The sequence below is a fragment of the Ailuropoda melanoleuca genome, chromosome 1 (genome assembly GCF_002007445.2).
Source record: "Ailuropoda melanoleuca isolate Jingjing chromosome 1, ASM200744v2, whole genome shotgun sequence".
Lineage (NCBI taxonomy): Eukaryota > Metazoa > Chordata > Mammalia > Carnivora > Ursidae > Ailuropoda > Ailuropoda melanoleuca.
In genome coordinates, this window is record NC_048218.1 from 66,724,895 (window position 1) to 66,746,004 (window position 21,110).

At 44.9% G+C, this 21,110-nt stretch overlaps 2 protein-coding genes across 3 annotated transcripts in view; both read right to left on the reverse strand.

Annotated features, from left to right (window-relative positions):
- The window catches only part of MUC13 (mucin 13, cell surface associated), a 53,390-nt gene extending 41,374 nt beyond the window's left edge, over positions 1-12,016 (reverse strand). The window contains exons 1-2 of the mRNA XM_034670772.1: positions 11,954-12,016; positions 11,295-11,412 (exon numbers count right to left, since the gene is read on the reverse strand). Coding sequence (XP_034526663.1) covers positions 11,295-11,412; positions 11,954-12,016 — 181 coding nt within the window. The remainder of the gene's footprint in view (positions 1-11,294; positions 11,413-11,953) is intronic.
- The window catches only part of HEG1 (heart development protein with EGF like domains 1), a 77,489-nt gene continuing 64,425 nt past the window's right edge, over positions 8,047-21,110 (reverse strand). For both annotated transcript variants that reach the window (XM_034659792.1, XM_019797003.2), the window contains exons 16-18: positions 18,231-18,318; positions 15,234-15,408; positions 8,047-13,268 (exon numbers count right to left, since the gene is read on the reverse strand). In XM_034659792.1, coding sequence (XP_034515683.1) covers positions 13,119-13,268; positions 15,234-15,408; positions 18,231-18,318 — 413 coding nt within the window. In that variant the 3' untranslated portion in view covers positions 8,047-13,118. The remainder of the gene's footprint in view (positions 13,269-15,233; positions 15,409-18,230; positions 18,319-21,110) is intronic.

A 21,110-nucleotide genomic window follows, 5' to 3' on the forward strand; every position in this document is an offset into this window, starting at 1 on the left:
TTTAAATGACTCATCCTTATTAAAACAAATTCAAGCAACATGGAAAAGCATGAGGAGGAAGGGAAAAGCCACCCAAAATCCAGTGACCAGTGTTAACATGTGGAGGATGCCACGGGAGACATCTTTGTCCATGCACATAGACTGATAAAGGGAGAGAGGGGGGGTGGAGGTAGATAGATGGATGGATAGGATAATTTTATAAGCATGAGATAATATAGATTCTTTTTTTTCAAATGGACCAAGACATTTAGTTTTTAATTTGAATTAACAGAAGAAAAATCAACTGAGGCAAAAATGATTTCTAAACTTAAAAAAAATAGTTTCTTTACTACGACAGGTACTACTTCCCAAAACACTCCAAGAGAAAGGAAGAAAGTACAGGCATACCTTGGAGGTATTGCAGGTTCAGTTCCAGACCACTGTAACAAAGCAAATATAACAATAAAGTGACTCAAATCGGGGTGCTTGGGTGGCTCAGTTGGTTGGGCTACTGCCTTTGGCTCAGGTCATGATCCTGGAGTCCCAGATCAAGCCTCACATCCGGCTCCCTGCTCAGCAGGGAGTCTGCTTCTCCCTCTGACCCTCCCTCCTCTCCTGCTCTCTCTCCCTCATTCTCTCCCCCAAATAAATAAATAAAATCTTTAAAAAAAAATAAAGTGATTCAAATGGATGTTTTGGTTTCCCAGTGCATACAAAAGTTCTGTTTACACTATACTGTATTCTATAAAGTGTGCAACAGCATGATACCTAAAAAATGTACATACCTTAGTTTAAAAATATGGTATGGCTAACAAATGGTAACCATCATCTGAGCTTTCAGCAAGATATAATATTTCTGCTAGCAGAGGGTCTTGCCTTGATGTTGATGGTTGTCGACTGATCAGGGTAGTGGCTGATATACCTCTGGCAGCTACGGCCTTGCAAATGTATTTCTTTTCTTCTTTCTTAAAAGATTTTATTTATTGATTTGAGAGAGAAGAGGGGGGAGAGCACAAAGGGAGTTGAAGAGGGAGAGTGAGAGGAAGAAGCTGACTCCCCGCTGAGCAGAGAGCCCAATGTGGGACTCCATCCCAGGACCCTGAGATTATGGCCTGAGCTGAAGGCAGATGCTTAACCGACTAAGCCACCCAGGTGCCTACAAAATATATTTCTTAAATAATAAGACTTGAAAATTGAAATTACTCCTTGATCTATGTGCTCAGAATGGATGTTGTGTGAGTAGACAAGAAAATGACATGAATCTCCTTGGAGATCTCTATCAGAGTTCTTGGGTGACCACGTGCATTGACAATGAGCAGTCATATCTTGAAAGGAATCTTTTTTCTGAGCAGCAGGTCTCAACAGGTTTAAAATATGTACTAAACCACATTGTAAACAGATGTGCTGTCAGTCAGGCTTTGTTGTTCCATTTATAGAGCACAGGGTGAGTAGATTGAGCACAATTCCTAAAGGCCCTAGGATTTTCGGAATGGTCAATGAGCACTGGCTTCAACTTCAAGTCATCAGCTGCATTAGCCCCTACCAAGAGACTCAGCCTGTTCCTTGAAGCTTTGAAGCATTGACTTCTCCTCTCTAGCTATGAAGGTCCTTGATGGCATCTTCTTTCAATAGAAGGCGGTGCTGTCCACACTGAAAATCTATTGTTTAGTGTGGCCACTGTCATGGATTCTGTGAGCTAGATCTTCTGGAGACCTGGCTGCAGCTTCTCCATCAGCACCTGATGCTTCCCCTTGCCCTTTCATGTTATGGAGATGACTTTTTCCTTAAACCTCATGAACCCACCTCTGCTAGCTTCCAATTTTTCTTCTGCAGCTTTCTCACCTCTCTCAGCCTTCCTAGAATTGAAGAGAGAGGGCGCCTGGGTGGCTCAGATGATTAAGTGTCTGCCTGCGGCTCAGGTCATGATCCCAAGGCCCTGGGACTGAGCCCTGCATTGGGCTCCCTGCTCAGTTGGGAGTCTGCTTCTCGCTCTCCCTCTGCTGCTCCCCCTGCTTGCTCTCTCTCTCCCTCTCTCCTTTGTATCTCTCTGCCTCAAATGAATAAAAAAATCTAAAAAAAAAAAAAAAAAAAGAAAGAATTGAAGAGCATTAGGGCCTTGCTCTGGATTAGGCTTTGGCTTAGGGAGTGTTGTGTCTGGTTTGATCTTCTATCCTGAGCACTAACACTATCTCTGTATCAGCAGTGAAGCTGTTTCATTGTTTTACCTTCATGTGTTCACTGAAGTAGTGCTTTTCATTTCCTTCAAGAACTCTTCCTCTGTATTCACAACCTAGCTAACTGGTACAAGAGGCCTAGGTTTTGGCTTGTCTTAGCTTTTGACATGCTTTCCTCATGAAGCTTAATCATTTCTAGCTTTTTCATTTAAAGAGAGAAACATATAACCATTCCTTTCACTTGAACATTTAGAGGCCATTATGGTGTTATTAGTTGGCCCAGTTTCAATACTGTTGTATCTCAGGGAACAGAGAGGCCCGAGCAGAGGGAGAGAGACGGGGGGATGGTTGGTTAGCAGCAGGTAGAATATGCACATTTATCAGTGAGGTTGACTGTCATATGGGCCCTGTTCGCAGTGTCCCAAACAATTACAACAGTAACATCAAAGATCACTGATCACCGATCACCATAACCAATATAATAATGAAAAAGTTAAAATAATGTGAAAATTGGGGCACCTGGGTGGCTCAGTCTGTTCAGCGTCTGCCTTTAGCTTGGGTCATGGCCCCAGAGTTCTGGGGTTGAGCCCCACATGGGGCTCCCCGCTTGGTGGGGAGTCTGCTTCTCCCTCTGTCCCTCCTCCACTCCCCCGCCCCCGGCTTGTTCTCTCTCTCATTCAAATAAATAAAAATAAAATCTTTAAAATATTACAAAAATTACCAAAATGTGACAGAGATACAAAGTGAGCAAATGCTGTTGGGAAAATGGTGCCTATAGACTTGCTCCATACAGGACCGTCACAAACCTTCAGTTTGTAAAAAACACAATATCTGCAGGGCACCTGGGTGGCTTAGTCATTTGAGCTTCCAACTCTTGATTTTGGCTCAGGTCATCATCTGGGCGGGGGTGATGGTGGTGAGATCAAGTCCCATGTCAGGCTCAGTGCAGGGGCGAGAAGCCTGCTTAAGATTCTCTTTCTCCCTCTGCCCCTCCCCTTCCCCCCCCCCCCCGCTTGTGCGCGCACGCTCTCTCTCTCAACAAACAAAAATGCAATATCTGAAATGTACAATAAAGCAAAGTGCATTAAAATGAGGTATGCCTGTATTGTGAAAATCCATAAGATAAAGTATTTTTTAAAACTTACTATTTAACTTCAAGCAGTATGGATTGATCTACCTGCTACAAAAACTAAGGGAAAGAACAACCCATTCTCCGACACTTCCTGTTTTGGTTACTTACATTATTTTTACTTTGTCAGAGTTTTGTAACATTTCTATTCCTAAATTTTAATTCTTTTTCTTCAGTTTTAGTTCTAAGCTAAACAGTTTCAATATTTACCCTCGTGGCTTCTCCATTCCTATATTCAGTATTTTGATTTTTGTCTTGGCTGGCAGGACTTCACCATGGAGTAATTTTTCTTGGATGCTTGGTTCCCTAAAATCTTTTCTTTTAGACGATCTCTGCCTATTGCTTTCATGATGAAATGAATAACTTTGTAGATATTGCTTCATTGTCCTCAAGCTTTGCATGTTGCTGTGAAGTCTGAGACCAGCTTGACTCTGTCCTTTTGAAGGGGACTTCCTTTTCATACTTGACACTAACCTAGTTTTAAAAATGGGAAAAAACCAATGACAGCTACGATGTGAGGGATGCCATGCTTTGTCAAGGCCCTACCCCAGTGAGTAGCTCATCGGAGCCCAGGAGTTGTATCCAGATCTGTCTCTGAAGCTGGCGCTCTTCTAAGCACTGCACACTTTGCTTCTGTCTTGCACAACTACCAGGGGCAATAGGAAACTTTGGAAAAAGTAACTCAGCCTCATAGGGCCTCAATTTCCTCTTTCATAAAATGGCCCAGCTGGACCATGTCAGTGGTTCTCAGATTCAAAGGTGTTAAAAAAAAAAAAAAACAAACTAGTGATATGTCCCAAACTAGTGATGTGAGCACACACACGCACACAGGAAGGAAGGAAGGAAGGAAGGAAGGAAGGAAGGAAGGAAGGAAGGAAGGAAGGAAGGAAGGACCATCTGCTATCATCATCATTTCATAAAATAAAGGACATTTTTATAACTAAAAAAAAAGTACAAAAGACAGTGTCTCTTAAAGATATTGCATTTAAATTGAGTAAATTAAGCTTTTTGAAAAACTGAGCACTTATTTCATGAATTTGGCCTCAGCCCAGCCATGACTTCTTCCTGGCCCAGCCCCTCTCCAAGGGAAGGTTTTGTAAACCACAGGCCCAGATGACCTCATTGCAATGCTCTGTAGGTTGCACATTTTAGGATTCTGTGAGCAAAGGTGAACCTGTTCTTGTTTTCCCAGGTTATGATGACTATATCCCAGTCCCTGGTCTTTAGAAAGGAATCAATCTCAATGCGAAATGTGAAACAACCAATAAGGAAGTAAGGAAGAAGATATTCTATGGTTGGGGTGATGGTGCGGAGAGATAAGAAAGACAGACCTTGCTCCTCAATTTCCCTAGTCATCACTGGGCTAAATATAGATCACATTCCCCATGGAGTATAACATTATAGTGTATTGCTCAAAATAACTTTCATCTTATTGATATCATAGTGATAATGCCTTACAATGGGACTTGACAACTGTGAAGTAAGTGGGAGGGAAAGACAGAGGAACTAATATTCTAGTTTTATATAAACAAGATATCCGTCTCAAGCATGCCTACCAGGGAGCCTGTAACACACATCTATTCAATGTTGGCTTCATCCCAGGCTAGAGCTAAATGATGCATCCTATTGTTTAGATACACTAGAGATATCCTATCATTTAATCTCTCCATATACCTCTGAATTAGGATCTCATTATTTCTATTTTATAGGGTAGGAAACTAATGATCAGAATAGTAAAGAAATTCTTCAAGATCTCACAGCTAGGGGTGCCTGGGTGGTTCAGTTGATTGGGCATCTGCCTTCGGCTCAGGTCATGATCCCAGGGTCCTGGGATCGAGCGCTGAATCAGGCTCCCTGCTCAGCGGAGAGTCTGCTTCTCCCTCTCCCACTCCCCCTGCTTGTGTTCCCTCTCTCACTGTCTGTCAAATAAACAAATAAAATCTTTAAAAAAAATAAACAAGAAAAAAACAACCAAACAAACCTAAAATCACTTAGTTGAAGAATTTCAATTGAGATAATCATAAATGTTCCATGGCATTGAACTAGGAACCAAGCAATTCATAGAAGCTACAGTTAAACTACTGTTAATTTCAGAGCACTGCACTCGTCAGGACGGACCAAGTAATGCTGCAGCAGGCAAGTCCTCAATCTCAGCACCTTAACAAAGCAACAGGTCATTTCCAAGCCCAGAGAGCCAGGGTCCCAGGCCAACAGTAGTGGCTCAGTCTTCACATGTATTTCCATGATTGTGGAGACAAGAGAAGTGAACCTCACACACCGGCTCTTAAAGTGTCATCCTGGAAGGGATACATTCACTTCCATTCACACTTCTTTGGCCAAAGCAAGTCCCATGGCCATATTTCACAACAGGTGGGGAAGTGCATCCTACCTTGCGCCTGGAAGAAGGAGAGCTGAACATTTTTTTAGTGAACCACAGAAATCCTCCTCCACACCTCTAGGTAACAACTCATCTGTTTTTTGTCTCCACAGTTTTGTCTTTTCCAGAATGTAATGTAGATGGAATTACACAGCATGAAGGCTTTTACGTCTGGCTCCTTTCACTTAGCACATGGTTCTGAGACTCATGCACAGGGCTGCCTTCTGTGGTGGTTTGCTCCTTTTCTTTGCTGAGTACTAGTCCATTGTACCATTGTTCCCCAGCTCATCAAGTGAAGGGCTTCCTAGGGCATCATTGAAGTGTTTCATCTACGAATGCCTCTTGAGCTTTGCTACAAGAGATCTTTGCTGAGGGTTTCTGTTCAGCTACGCATCACAGCTGTGCACAAGCCTGCTATTAGGGAGTCACCAGCCTGCAGCTCTTAGAGCAACTAAGTCCCTAGGACCTTCGATTTCAATGTATTTCTTCTGTTGCAATGGTTCGTCTTCTCACTTACTCACTCATTCTGTTTTAGCAAATGCGTGTCAGGTGCTAGGCACTGAATATCTAATGTTCAACAGGACAGTCTTAATTCCACCCTTACAGGTTTACAATTTTGTGCTCATTAATCCCTTTGCAACATGGGGAGCAGGAGAAGGGGAGGGAAGGGGAAATGATAGGAACACTTTGACAGCAAGTCCAAGGTCTTTGGGACCAGTTACTAGTGAATTAGCATTGAGATAACATATTAATTTTGCAATTGTCTTTCTTTTGGTGACAGGAGTACCCTAATGAATAGAACCGATGTGTTCTGTGTGGCGTTTCTTTGTAGTCTAGAGTGTTCTCACATGATTCTCCCTTTTAATCCTCAGAACACATAACAACTCCGCAAGGCAGTGATTATTATCCCAGCTTCAGGCATCAGGACTCTGAGGCTCAGAGAGCTGAGCAGCCACTTTGGCCTGACATCATGACCTGGGAAAAACAGCCATGAAATTTAGAGAATGTCTTGTACTAGCGGTCAGAGCCCAGGTCTTCCAATGGTGCTGTAAGTTTTTATGAGGTCAATAAAAATCAATAAATATCTTTATTTTTGGCATCTCTCTCTCTTTAAAGATTTTATTTATTTATTTTAGAAAGAGAGAGTGTGAGTAGGGGGAGGGGCAGAGGGGGAAAGGGAGAGAATCTCAAGCAGACTCCATGTTGAGTGTGAGCCCAACACAGAATTCAATCTTGCAACCCTGAGATCATGACCTGAGTCAAAATCAAGAGTCGAATGCTTGACTGACTGAGCCACCCCATGCCAGGTGCTCCTGGCATCTCTCTTCTATCTTTTTGAAGTTCACGCTTGCTGCATCAGATGGTTGCATGATGCCACAACCCAGTTCTGGGTATTCAGAGCTGTCTTGGCCATCCAGATCCAAAACAGAAGGACTCTGGTCTATGCCCCTTATCTTTTGTCACTTCCCAAGCAACTCAGTATGTATTGATGAAGTCCTTTAAGTCCAAGGGTCTAAAAGTATTTTTTAGATCTTTAGTTACTGGCAAATCAAATCCGGTCAGATGCACAAGTAGGACAAGCACTCTGGCCAGCTTGTCAGTGGACAGCTGTAGACCCACTTCTAGGTTCCGAACAGATACCAGGGGTGAGTGGGTCTAGAAATGCTGTGATGTCTGGCTCAGGTAGGTAGGAAAAAGAGAGGGGTCAGTCCTGGGGTCCTGTTGAGATCTCTATTGGGGTGGCTAGGAAAGCTGGGTTAGGGGGAGCTGGGTCAGGAAAGGAGAGTGCTGCTGGTCTTCTCTATTCCGAGCTGTCTGATGGACTGCAACCCTATCTAATGTACCCAAAGTTCACCTTCAGGCGCCAAGCTGACATGATTAGCCTCTCCTAGTGACCAAGGTTTCCGTCATAAAGCATCTGAGAGGCTCACCCATTGCTGCCGGGAAAGGCACTAAAGGAAGCAAATAATTAATGAACGTCCCTCTAGCCAGGCAGCCACATTCACTGGCCAGCGTGAGTGTAAGGTTCATGTCTTAAAGTTCCATGGATTCTCCCTGCCATGGAGCACAGATATGCTTCCTGCCCCTTCAGGATGAAACGTTGAGCCTCTGAACTTATTATCTATGCTCTCCAATCCACAGAAAGGAAAGTAAACAAAAGCAGGTGTTTCACCTGAGTTAGGCTTTTTTTATCATTTAGGTCAGTGTGTCCGCCCACCCATCCATCATCAAAAGTGTATTTCCTCACTGTGCTGAGCACTGAGGATCCAGAAATGACTCCGTCTCTACGTTTGCCATGCAAGAGTTCCCTGGACAGTTCCATTGTTAACTCATGAAAGGTAACTCGCTGCACCCTGTTTGCTTGTTATTACGAGAAAAACACACAATGAAAATGATATTCGTTTTATTGCATCATTTACTGACTAGAACGCCAGACTTAAAGTAGATATAAGTATAAAAATAACCAAATTCTTACAAATAATACTTTGCTGCTACAGTACTGAATAATTAGTGGAGGTGGCAATTATAATACAACTTTAAATAACATTCTCATAATGGTTTTAACACAATCAACCACGGGCTAAGGTTTAAAGGTTTGCAAAAAGAAATTTGGGACAATGTGAAAACTCAAGAAGTTCATATTCCAGCTACATGCTTCGTTTAACCATAAATCCAGCAACACAAACATTAACAAAACTCACAGCAACCCATGATGAAAGACTTTCTTTTTTTAAAGAAACAGGCCAAGGTAATACAGAAATCTGGGTTAGTTTCCCAGATAGACTGGTTCCATCCCACCCCTGTCCGGTCCCATCCTACCTAGACAAGAACTCTGCACCTGCATTGCATGTCCAAAANCCAAAAAAAAAAAAAAAAAAAAAAAAAAGATAAAACCAGAATCTAGTAGGCAAATCCTTTGAAATGTCCTCTTAAAAAATGCGGAGGGGACAAAGCTGGCGTAAGATCTCTCTTTATAGCCCTAAATTGTCCCCTTGGACAATTTTTGTAAGCAGCTGACACCAAACAGGATCGATTATAACACTATTGAAAAGATACTTTAGCATAACAAATTAACTGGCATTTAATACTTTAATATTTCTAGTATTTTAACTAGTCTCCTTCTCTGGGGATTTCAGAAAAAAAAAACAATAACACATACTCAAAAGATAATTCTACAAAAGCATATCTGTTTCCAAAAATGCACACGAGAACCTCAGAATGATGCTTTGTCAAGGAGGAAATGACATGTCCCTTCTAAACCCCACAAAAGCCTTCACATAGAAGAAAATATCTCCGATATTAAGGGAAATTTTAAAGAAGACAGAAAATACTGAAACACTGAACTTTGCATTCTTCCTGTCTCCAAAAAAGTCTTCTAATTTTGAAATCAGGGTAAGTATCTTAGAATGATGGGTCAGAACCCGACCTTGGGGCGTGCCAGGCTAAACTAAGTCAGAAGCAACTAGAACGCCTGGCTTTAGCTTCTTCAGGCAAAGTTCCCAGGGTTACCGGGCACCTGGGCACTTGGCCAGTGGGCAAGATGGCTTCATGTGAGAGATGACCCTAATGTGCCTCCTCTGGGAACTTCCACATCTGAATAAATACCATCCTTCAAAAACATTTTCTTGGGCAGCCATCCAGCCTTGTATTGCAAAGATGCTGCCCTTCTTTTTGGGCCTACTTTAAGAATTACCTCTTCGAGAACTTAATAGTCACCATCTTTATCATTTCAAATGCTAGCAGCCAGCTTGATTACACTACCCATTCAACAAATTTGGCTCTCAATGACTTAGCTGCTTCTGAAAATAAATTTTCATCAAAGGAGGAAGATTTGTCAGCATTTAAGACATTCAACTGAATATGTTCACGACTCTGATCACGTTCACAAAAATATGCTCCCAATACGTGGGCGCCACAGCCTTTCTGCGGGAACAAGGCAAAGCAGCCCTCAGATGGGCATCTAAGTCTGGCTGCGTTTGTCAAAAACCCGAGTTATCACCTCACCCTTCCTACACCCAAAGCCACGTACTAGTACACTTCTCGCTAAACACAAGCCAGCCACTCTTTTCTTAACGATGACCTCACGTATCCAAGAAATAGGTGCAATTTTATGCAATGAACCCAAAAGGACTTTTTCAAAAAGGATTCGACATTTTTTTTTTTTGCATTTCATGTCATTAGTTCAGTTAATGCTTAATATTAAGGTTCCTAAGAAAAACAAGTATATTGTAAGCCCGCTCTCTCCTGCCCTCTTTGACATTTAAGGTCCGTTTGGATGGTGAGGCAGTCACCAGGAAGGCAAGGCAGGGAGAAGGATTTGAATCCTAGCTCTCTAAGGCAAGATATTCATCCTCTGGAAGTTCACGCGTGCAAGAAACGGACACTCTCATCACACTTTACCAGGGTGTGGTGAGGCCTAGGGCCCTGCACAGAGCCTGGTCATGGTAGGAACCCCAGAGATTCTGGTCGCAACAGGTAGGACTTCGTCAATTCTCTCCAGGGCCCTGGGCTGGCTCGTGGGGCTGAGAGGAAAAAAACAGGAGAAAGAAGACCCCCCTGGAGCTTATTAAACAAAACCCACAGTTGCTGGGAGGCTGTGAGGTGACCCCCATCCTGTTCTGAGTCTCGGTGCGCTACCAACGCTTGCTACGGGACACAGCGCTTCTGTTCGGCCCCGCCCAGCCCTCCAGGAGTTGAAGCCTCTCAGGAGCAGTGAAGCGTCCCATTTCCCTTCCTCCTTCCCCTAGCTGTGGGGCCCCAAGGAGGCAGCACCGTGGCATTTCTGTGGGCGTGAATCACACATTCCAGGTGCCCGAGCTGAGAGCTTCTGCTTCCCGGGGCGCACCCAGCCCTGTCCCTCCAGTCCGGAGGCTGCTGCTGTCCTACTGGTTGTTTGCCCTCGGCCCAGGCAGGGCCCTTTGGGAGGTATTAACCCCAGGCAGACATGCGGCCTTGGAGCTGGGTAAGGGTCCTGCCGTTTTTGTGCCTTCTTAGACCCTCAAGCTCTTGAGATATCTGTTCCCAAACCCACGGCCTCCTAGAAATGAGATACATTTGAACCTAACATCGTCGGGGCCTCCTTTTTTCACAGTAAAAGAAAAACAACATTCTTGATCCACTTCACATGCACAAAACCTACTCACAGGAAAGCATTCTTGGAACTCACAGAACACTCTTTTCTAGACATTGGGATTCTTCTTAAGAATCCTTTTGAGACAAAACACTTCATTCCGTGTAGCTTATAGCTTCTGGTCCTGACACAGGAGATGATCTGTCAGCCGAGATAGCATCTGACGCCCTTAGCTGAGTATGCCTGGGAATGCNCCCCCCCCCCCCCCCCCGGTGCCCCTGGGTTCCGGGGATGAGCAAGGATGCGCATCAGGAGCCAGGCGGCTAGGCCGCCTCACAACGGAGCCAAGCCTGTTGGCTAGGGTGAGCGGAGGCCAGGAGCTCGGAGCTCTCCAGTGAGATGCGAGACCAGGAGGCATAAACGCCCTTTGCTTCCCCAGAGAGAGGCAAGACCCAAAGATTTCAGAAAGGTGGTGCTCTGAGATTTGAAGCTGGCACCCACTGACAAACACAGAATTTGTGTCTCAGGAGAGGAGTCCAATGGAATCACTAGAAAGCATCACACCTGACTCGTGTTCCCGCTGCAGCAGGGTGATGCTGGCTCGTGGAGACCAGGGCACACAGGAGCTGACACTTAAAACTCTAAGGACGAGGATTACAGGGCAGTAAGGACGAGAATCACTCTGAAGAGATAAGAGAATGCTGAAGAAACCACCATGCCCAGGTCAGAACTGTCCCCAAAGGCTAGACCGCTTCGAAATGCGGGTGCCCCTGAGCTCCGAGCTTCAGGGTGGGAACAGGTCTCTACCGCTGTGTCCTCTTTACTTCATCCCAAACCAGGATGTGTCAAAAGCACACGCGGGAGTAATCGCAGTTCCACAAGTAGCAGGTAAAGACACTGCGCCCTGGGGGTGCCCCCCACCCCCCTCACAGGACCCATGTCACAGGCATAATAAATAAGACATGTGGCCTTCCCTTCCCCAAGGCAAACTCTCAACTCCTTAACTGGCCGGAAGTCTTTAGTTCGCCAATGCTGACTTAAATTATAATGTTTCTGGAGGGAACTCGGCAGTAGTATAAAGGACACATTACTGCGTGAGAGAAAATAAGTTATTTCTTCCGTGACTAAACGGCTTTGGACCGTTGGTTGAAAGCGGACACCGAGTTTGTGGACAAGGTCCGGGACAGGCCACAGAAGCCGCCCCGGGAGGGAAGCGGACTCACGGACGTGTGGCTCCAGCCCAGCTCCCGGGTCTTCTCAGGAACCCGCACGGCTTCCCGAAGCATGGCGGCTTCCGGAAGTGGCACAGTGTGCCCCGTCAGCCCCGTCCTCTGGCCACATCCAGCTGCCTCTCCTTCAGCGGCGGGTGCCCGCTCAGGCCCAACGTGCCTTCAGCCTCCCGTTCCTGCGGCACACACCTAGCAGCTCCGGCCTCCGAGGTGGAGGTCCGAGTCCCCGGGGCGCAGCGGGCGATGCCCTCAGGGAGGAGAAGCGCCCCGCCGCCTGCGGCTCTGTGACTCTCGGCTGCCTCCCTGCAGCGCCCCGCGCCCGGCGCCGCCTGCCCCGCCTCACCACGGGCCGCGGGAGGCCTCCAATTAAAAGCAAATGCAACTTGTTTGGCCCTGATACAGACTTATTGAAAAAGTGAGAATTAACTGCAGAGGGAAAAAATAATCTTAAATAAATGTCACCTTGACTGAAAAATGGAGTGTGTGCTATGCCTCGCACATTTCAGTTCCTCATTTTGAGGGTTGGCTTGGAAACTGCAGAAGACCTAGAACCTGCAAAAATACTGTATGCTCACCTGCAGCATCTCCAAACCTTAGTGGTATGTTCATCATCATCACCTGTGTTTAGGACGTAGATACCGGGCAGGAAAACAATGAAAGAGCCTGTATTTTGCGGTAAATTAATCACCAGATCGAGGCCCATGGGAGCGTCTGAGGAAAAGAGACCTTCTTTTTGGAACAGTCTTGGAAAAAATCCAAAAGGAGACCTCCCTACCCAATTTACTAAAGTGCAAACTAAGGAAAGACTGGGTCCCGGCGAAGGAGCCTGACAACGTGCCCTAAGAGTTAGCCCTTGGCCGGTGGCTGGTGGCCGGTGGTGGCTGCAGCACTCAGACTCCCGGTACTGGCCCACGTTCATGTTCACAGTAGGGGCGAAGGTGCTCAAGGAGCAGCCCTCGGTTCCACATCCCAGATCCGTCTGTCCCCTTCCCTGGCGGTCACGCCCCTCACGCCTGTCCCGCTTCCTGCTTGCCACTCGAGTGTGGCTCCGCGAGTCCTGGGAGCAGCCAGGGAGCATGCTGCCCCCGGTGCAGTCCTCTGCGCGGCTGAGGGCCCACAGCTTGCTCAGCCTGCTGGGCCCTCCCTCTCTCTTCCGCACTTAGAAGTAGTCTCTTCTCCTGCTCTCATCACTGATGAAAGATGGGTTATACTGCCCGGGGAAAATGCACGAGTGCCGTGAGCCCGGCAGTCCAGTGTAGGCCGGGTAGAGTCCATTGCGTTCAAGTTCAGGATTCCTTGCACTTGTGGGCTGGTGGCCAGAGAGAAGAAAAGAAAAGTCCATTTATTATTCATGGATTTAAATTTGATGCTTTTTTTCTTTGAAAAAGAAAGAAAGAAAAAAGAATGCTACGTTTTAATACACCTAAGACGAGGCAGCTAAGCATAGCGGACCTAGCCGTCAGGACCTCCCAAGCCCTCTCTTCGTGGAGCCTGGGGTACCTTTGCCCATATTTTCAAAGGAGATTTAAAAAAATGATCCAAGGCAGCCCAGCAATTTTAGACCAACATAGGAAAAGACCTGGGCTAATTATCCAGATTAATTATTATCTGATTATTATCCTGACTGTAAAAAAAAGTGTCTTTCTCTGTGAAACACAACAGCTTTAAATCCTCTCTGGCATTTAGCAGAACACCAATGTCTCTGCCACAAATGGAGAGCTGACTTTGCAAGGTCATAGGACCCCCTGTCGAAGGTGGAGTTAGGACCCCAGAGCGGGAGGCCAACAGCGATTGGCAGCTGTCTCTGACCAGATCCCAGCCTAGCGCATCATGACTACGTAGCTGATGTGCGAAAGCAGCTCGCGGGGAAAGGACACGGCTACTTTGAGGAGGCCCTCAGTGAGGCCCTCCAGGAGAAAACGCTTGCCCGGCAGAAATAAAACACTGGAGACAGCATATAATGAACGTGGATCCTAGGAGGGCCCAAAGTACGCCAGAGGCCACTGTGAGGGACAGCCTTCTCACTCGGGGGACAGCTTCATGCCATAAGCATAGGCTCTGCTTCTACGGACTGCTCAGCCCATTTCTGAAAGGAAGATGGGGCTGGTTTAAGTTCCTGATTATTTCTACTTAAGGCAACTCTTGATCTAACTCCATGGAAACACGGCCGAGTTGTTTCTCCGATGCCACGGGTGTGTTTGTCCCTAGGTGATCTTGCCAGGCACAGGCGAAGAGTCCCTAGCGAACGGTGTGAGCACACCTGCCCAGGCAGCAGACACCTGCAGATACCTGGCTGCTGTGAGAGTAACAGGGCTTCCCAGACAGAGAATACAGCAAAGCACCTGTGCGGAAACATCAACACTTAACACCAGCGCTAAGTTTGTGTCTATGTGTATCTTTCCCCTTCTTTCTTCTTGTTCTTCCTCCAGTTTCGAGTTTTTCAAAGGGTCCAACGGAAACAACAGTTTCCTTAGCATGAACCCCTCCCATCCAAAGTCTGAACTCTCAGGGTTTGTCCCTATAGCAACTAGCAGGGTTGTGACTTCCGTCACAGGGCTATTAAGTCCCCAGCGGGCAAGGTTTCACATTTATTGCTACCTCAAAGAGGTCCGTGTGGGATGAAAAGTCACCTACGTCTGTTTAGTCTTCAGCTCAGTCCCATTTGTGTTTGCCACATGATGTCAAATGAACTGGGCAGCTCACGGCTTATTCGACGTGGGACAGAAGGAGCCAGGGTTCAAGGTGGTCTACCATCTTTCCAAATGATGCAGTCTAGGGCTGGATGGAGCCAGCTGTTGAAGACCTATGCTGACTGAACACTCTCCTAAACCCAAGAAGAGCTTGCTGAGGACGACCCTGAATTGTTCTCTTTACACCTGTTTCCGATCCCCCAACCAGAGGAGATAAAGCACGGCAGACAAGAGATAAAAATGCAAGGGCCACAGGCTAAATATCATTAAATTCTTTATCTTTCCGTTTCCAATCTTGTAACTTAACAGCAAACTCGGTCACAGGAAGGGTTATTGCTACAACCCCATAGAAGTAATGTGCTCAGTGGAAATAGCCTTCATGATCTTGATGTCAAAACTAACAAATACCATGCAAATAGATCAGAAGTAAACTGAATATTAAATTAAGTAAATAAGAGGCTCAGGCCACCATTCCCTTTAACCCTTAAGCAGCTGAAGTTATCTTTATTTTACCACAAAACACAATCGCTGTACTTCTCAGAGGAAATTGCAGCCTGAGCTGCCTTGGGCACAGCGATACGCACCGAGTAATACACATCCGTCATCTGGAGGAGGTTTTTGGTACTTCCGTTCTCATGCATTTCAATAGCTTCTCGGCCCCATTCTTGTGAGCGAGGGTTTTTGGGGTACTCAGCATATGGGGACATTTGGAAATCTCCACTTTTGAAGATGAGTTTGCTTATGTCATTTTTACTCTTTCTGTGGATTGGAAAATAGTTGACAATTTAAATGAACAAGTTCTGTAAAGAAATGATATCTATGAAAGCATGTTTTATTATTTTAGAAGGTAAATGAGACGGAAAGCTACCATTACATTCTTTTTCAATGCCCACTGAAAAATGGCATTATTGTTATATCTTGCCTAAAACAAGTAAAAATGCAATTAGATGCAAAAAAAAAAATGCAGAAAAGTCTTCCAGCCGGTGGGATGGGTTACCATGGACAGAGAGGACAAACACAGCTATCTACGGTGAAGCAGTCTTTTCCAGGGGACAGAGATCGCTGCATCTTGGGGGCAGCCAGGGAAATCAGAGTCATAAATTCCCAGAATGCTGGAGCCAAAGGGCCTTCAGGATTCTTTAATCCAATGGTTCTCAACCTGCCTGAGCATCAGAATGTACACGGAAGCTTTTAGGTCTCCCCAGGATTTACTAAGAGAGGAGCTCTGGGGATGAGATAGCTCTGGCTTTGCAAAAAGATGAGACTTGTTCCCCAGGTCACATTTTGCTACTAGTAAAGCTGGGACTAGAGTGCAGGCCTCCTGCCTCGCCAGCCAGGGCCCTTTTACCACATGAAGCTACTCCACTGACCATAAAACCAGGCTGTCTCATTTGCAAAAATGCCCACCTGTTTATCTTACCCATACATATTCTCATTTCAGCAGGTCAGGGAAAGCCCAGAACAAGCTCCCCTGCTTATGAGGGTTCCCTGGCTGGAAATGGTGGAAATATGTGTGATTTACCTATGTAACGGGCCTAGGATCAGACATTTTTAGTTACATTTGCCCTGGGTAAGATAATCTGAAGTTTCTTCCTTCTTACCTCACTTTCCTATAAATAAACTTTCTGGGAAGGCACAAAATGACTCAGGGTCATAAAACCAAATGTCCAGCATGCGGCTTAGGCGTTGTCCCTTCTTGCAAGTTCAAGAACAGACCTGCCACTGTGTTGCTCCCCGGAGGGTGGGGTATCCTGTTTCAAACAATGACTTACTAATTCACGACTACCTTCCCTTTTGCCGAAGCCCATAGTCATGGGCTCCTTCTCCGGGTGGTCAAACTACCTGGTTCTCAGGCACTCAGCAAATATAAGGCTTATGTCCCCTTGAGGTTTAATCTCTCTAGCTGCTAGTCTCCTAGCCAGGATTTTATTTCCACTCATAGTTTGTCTTTGATGATCTGGTGGCAACTTTGTAAATGACAGGCAAACGCAGTACCATGAGGCCTGCATTCCCAGATGGCCAGTTAGGGCAAGCTGCTCTCTGTAGTCTTACTGGAGGTGAAAGATAGTCTTACAATGTCCTTCGTATCAACAGTCAAAAAGATAACTTGCTATTTTAGTAGGTTCCCTCCATCTGGTTTGTCAGGAAAATTCCTGCCATTTATAATTATCTAAATCAAAGGTCATAGTTTTCCCTTATCTGACTATATATCACTGAGAAAGGGGACCAACTTCTTCCTTTCTCTTCCTTTTCCAGTAGAAACCCAATTGCACTGGCTTCCAAGGCCCAGAGCCAAGCACACTGCTGAGCATCTGCTCACCCCATGCGCCTGCTACACTTGCTTACTGCCGAAATAGCTCAGCTAACCCATCCACCTTTGTTTGCTTCTAATTTTGGCCGTTTGACGTATGTAAGCCAAAGGTTTTAGTACATTCAGACCTGAGCAACCATCATCACAATCAATGTTTACAACAGTTTCGTCACCCTAAAAAGCAAGCCCTTACCCCTTACTCCCCAATTCCCACCCCCCACCTGCCAGCCCGAGGCAACCACTAATCTACCATCTATCTCTATTAGATTTGCCTATTTTGGACATTTCATATAAACGGAATCATACAATAGGTGGTCTTTTGTACATGTTTCTGTGTGGACACACATATTCACTTCTCATGGAATGTACATCAGAGTGGAGGTGCCAGGTCACATGGAGACACTGTGTTTAACTTTCTGAGGAACTGACAGACTTTTTCAGAGGGGCTCCACCATTTTGTATTTCCGCCAGCAGAGTAGGACCATTCTAATTCTTCCACAGCCTCATCAATGCTTGCTGTTTTCTTGTTTTTTTATTTATTTTTATTTTTTATTTACATTCAATTAATTAACAGAGAAGGTATTATTGGTTTCAGAGGTAGAGGTCAGTGATTCATCAGTCTTATATATAACACCCAGTGCTCATTATATCACATGCCCTCCTTAATGTCCATCACCCAGTTATCCCAGGCCCCCACACCCCTCTTGTTTTTTAAATAGGCATCTTAGTGGGTGTGAAGTGGTGTCTGCTGGCAATTTTGTTTGTATTTCCCTGCTGGCTAATGATGCATAGCATCCTTTCATGTGCCTCCTGGCCATTTGTTCATCTCCTTTGGTGACATGCCTATTCAAGTTTTTTGCCCATTCTTAAATGAGGTTGCCTTTTTATTATTGAATTGTAGGAATTCTTTATATATTCTAGACACAAATTCCTTATTAGACATATGATTTTCAAATACTTTCTCCTGTTCCCTAAGTTGTGTTTTCACTTTCTTGACAGGGCTCTTTCAAGCACAGGAGTTTTTAATTTTGATGACATCCAATCACTTTTTTGTTGCTTGCGCTTGGGGACATACTTTTTTAGTAAAGGAAATAGAATCCCATTTGCTGTTCTTTCTCAATGGCACTATTTATCATGAATTTCCCTTTCTCCTTTAATGGTTCAGTCATACAGGATGATTTAATATTGTAAAACACCCCAAATATTCTTTAAAATAAACACTGGCACTTGCTTAGTGAAGAGAATTAGAAGGTGAACCCCTGTCACTCACCGGCAGCAGGTAACGATCAGCGCGATGCCTAGAATAAGAAGCAGCCCACCTCCTGCTGCTGCGATCACCACAGTGATCAGCTGATAAGCTAAACAGGGTTAAACAGGAGAAAAGGGGACAGGTAAGAGGTAATGAGTAAACAAATGAATACAAAAGAATAGTTCCCCTCCTCACCCCACAGCTATGACCATGCCTCCGCTGGTGACAGGCTAGCTCTGGCATTTGGTCTGTTGGAGGGTGGCAGGATATGCCACCCAAAATATTCCTCTTTGTCGTGCTTATTATTTTGAACTGATTATTTCTGAGAAACTGTGACTCAGGAGAAGTTCTGAAAACAGCGGGAATAACCCTTTTGTAAGGGAGATTTACATTAGGAAAGAGACTGTACCAGCAAGGCAGCTCTGACCAGAGATCACCTTTTCACCTGAGAGCCTGAGGTTGGGGCAGGGCAGTGTTTGTTTACCAAACAGTTCCTCCTCTTACCTTCTCACTGTGGGTTCTCACCCCAGCCCGCCACACACTCCTAGCTCTTACCTTAACTCAGAAGGGTGCAGAAACCTCAAATATCCAGCTGCCTTTCTTTTTTTTTTTTTTTTAAAGATTTTATTTATTTATTTGACAGAGAGACAGCCAGCGAGAGAGGGAACACAAGCAGGGGGAGTGGGAGAGGAAGAAGCAGGCTCATAGCAGAAGAGCCTGACGTGGGGCTCGATCCCATAACGCCGGGATCACGCCCTGAGCCGAAGGCAGACGCTTAACCGCTGTACCACCCAGGCGCCCCCCAGCTGCCTTTCAGTCTCATACCTTTGTGGGGCTCCCATGTGTGTTATGTAATTAAAAATTTCTTTTTCTCCTGTTAATCTTTTATGGGGGGACAGAATTCTAGAAGGGTAGAAGGAAAATTATTTTTCCTCCCCTGCCAGCACTGTTTGGAGAAGACTTCTCCTTTCTCAGCCACTCCTAGTAAGGTGGGTGGAAGCCAAATTCTACCTGTGGACCAGCCCCGAGGTCATGTTCAGCAATGCATGGTAAAAAGAGAAAACTAAAGGACATGCATGAAGTTTTCAAAAACGAAATCTGGTTTTAATAACTGTCCTATCTTCTAAGATTTTATCCTTCCTACTTCTTTTCTTCCCCCTCACTTAAGCTGGGTACATTTTATTATGTGTAAATTATGCCTCCAGTAAAGTTGTTTTTTTAAAAAAGTAATGGAGAAAACAGAGAATCATTTCTTGGCTGCTTCCCACTCTTTGGTGTTAACTATTTTTACATTTTTTGAATTGATGATGATGTAGTAGATATAAAAATTCTTTATTTGGTTTTAGGTTCTTACTTGATAAGATAAAAAGTAGGGAATGCTATATTATAAGAAATATTACTGATCAACTAAATCCAGAGTTTAGGAATCACTGCATGAACCATGCTAGGAACTGAGTTGTTCCCTGAATACATACAAATTGAATTTAACCACCAGATATCAGCAGTCATATTAGTAAGCACATGCATATCATATGTAATGAACAATATTAAAATTTTAATTAATTGGTTTTATACCTGTGTATTTCTGGCAAAATGATATTTTTGAAAAAGTCTACTAAGTATTCAGATTGAATTTTTGTTGTTGTGGAAAACTAAAATTTGTTCTCAGGTTGTAAGGCACAGGATTTCAAAAAAGGGCCAATAATCTGATTTTCTATAGTAAATTACGACGGGAACTGATGAGGTTAGGGAATATACGTGAGGTTCAGTGGGGTGGAGTCCGGAGCCAACGACCAAGAAAGAATTCTTGAAGCGTCTTTGGTGCAAAATTGGCGGTTTATTAAAGCACGGGGACAGGACTCGTGGGCAGAAAGAGCTGCTGCACCGGGATTGTGAGGAATGGCCCATTATATACCCTCAAGTTGGGAGGGGGTTAGGGATAGCGTAAGTCTCTAAGGAATTTTGGAAGCAAGGTTTCCAGGACCTTGAGAGGGCCAGCTACTGTTGGGAAAAGGTCATTTATTACCATCTAATAACACCTTAGTCATGAGACCCTTCAGATGTATATCGGTGGGCCATATGCTTGGGGGATGATTGCCAACATGTATCTCTGGGGGGTTAGAGATGAAGTTTCCAAAGGAATTTTTATACATTAAAGTAGACTTACAGGATCTTGGTGGAGGGGAGGGGGTCAGGCTAGGACTGCCTTTTGCCCTTAGCAAAGTATTAACATCGAGGCAGCTGAATTCCTAAAGGAATGTCACCGTGCCTGTTTCAAGGACTTGTCAATGGGCTTGTCAATGGGCTGTAGGTAGTAAGGACTGTTTCTTTGTCCTTTAGCGCAGCCAGGAGAGCCTGAGGAATGTCACATACATCCCATGGTGTGTGGGGGGGAGGGACGGGGACACAAACTTCTGCTTTGTCCTCAGCTTGCCTTCTGTTCCTTCATCAGAACCATGCTCTCTAGGTATTCAGGTAAAGTCACAGTAATGCTGACAGCAAGCAGACTGTGTGATAAAAGTAAACAGAAGCTGTCCAACCATTTACCTATCATTTATTTAAATAAATAGCACAGAAACCTGATTATCTGGAAAAACCAACGGTATTAAGACGTACATGAAACAAAGCCAAACCATGGAATAAGGTAATTCCGTCCTTCACCTCCTGACACACGTATTCAAGCTTCACTTTTAACAAAATCTCTTGCATCTGTTGACATTTCCTCATCCCCACCAACACCACCCTAAACCGCCATCAACTATTGACCGGCAATGCAACCACCTCCCAGCTCACATTCCTGTGCCCGGTCTTGCCCACTCCTTTAAAAAAACAAGTCTGATCATGCCATTTCTCTGCTTTAAAATCCTACACTGGCTTCCCTTGTTCCTAACGAAAGACTGA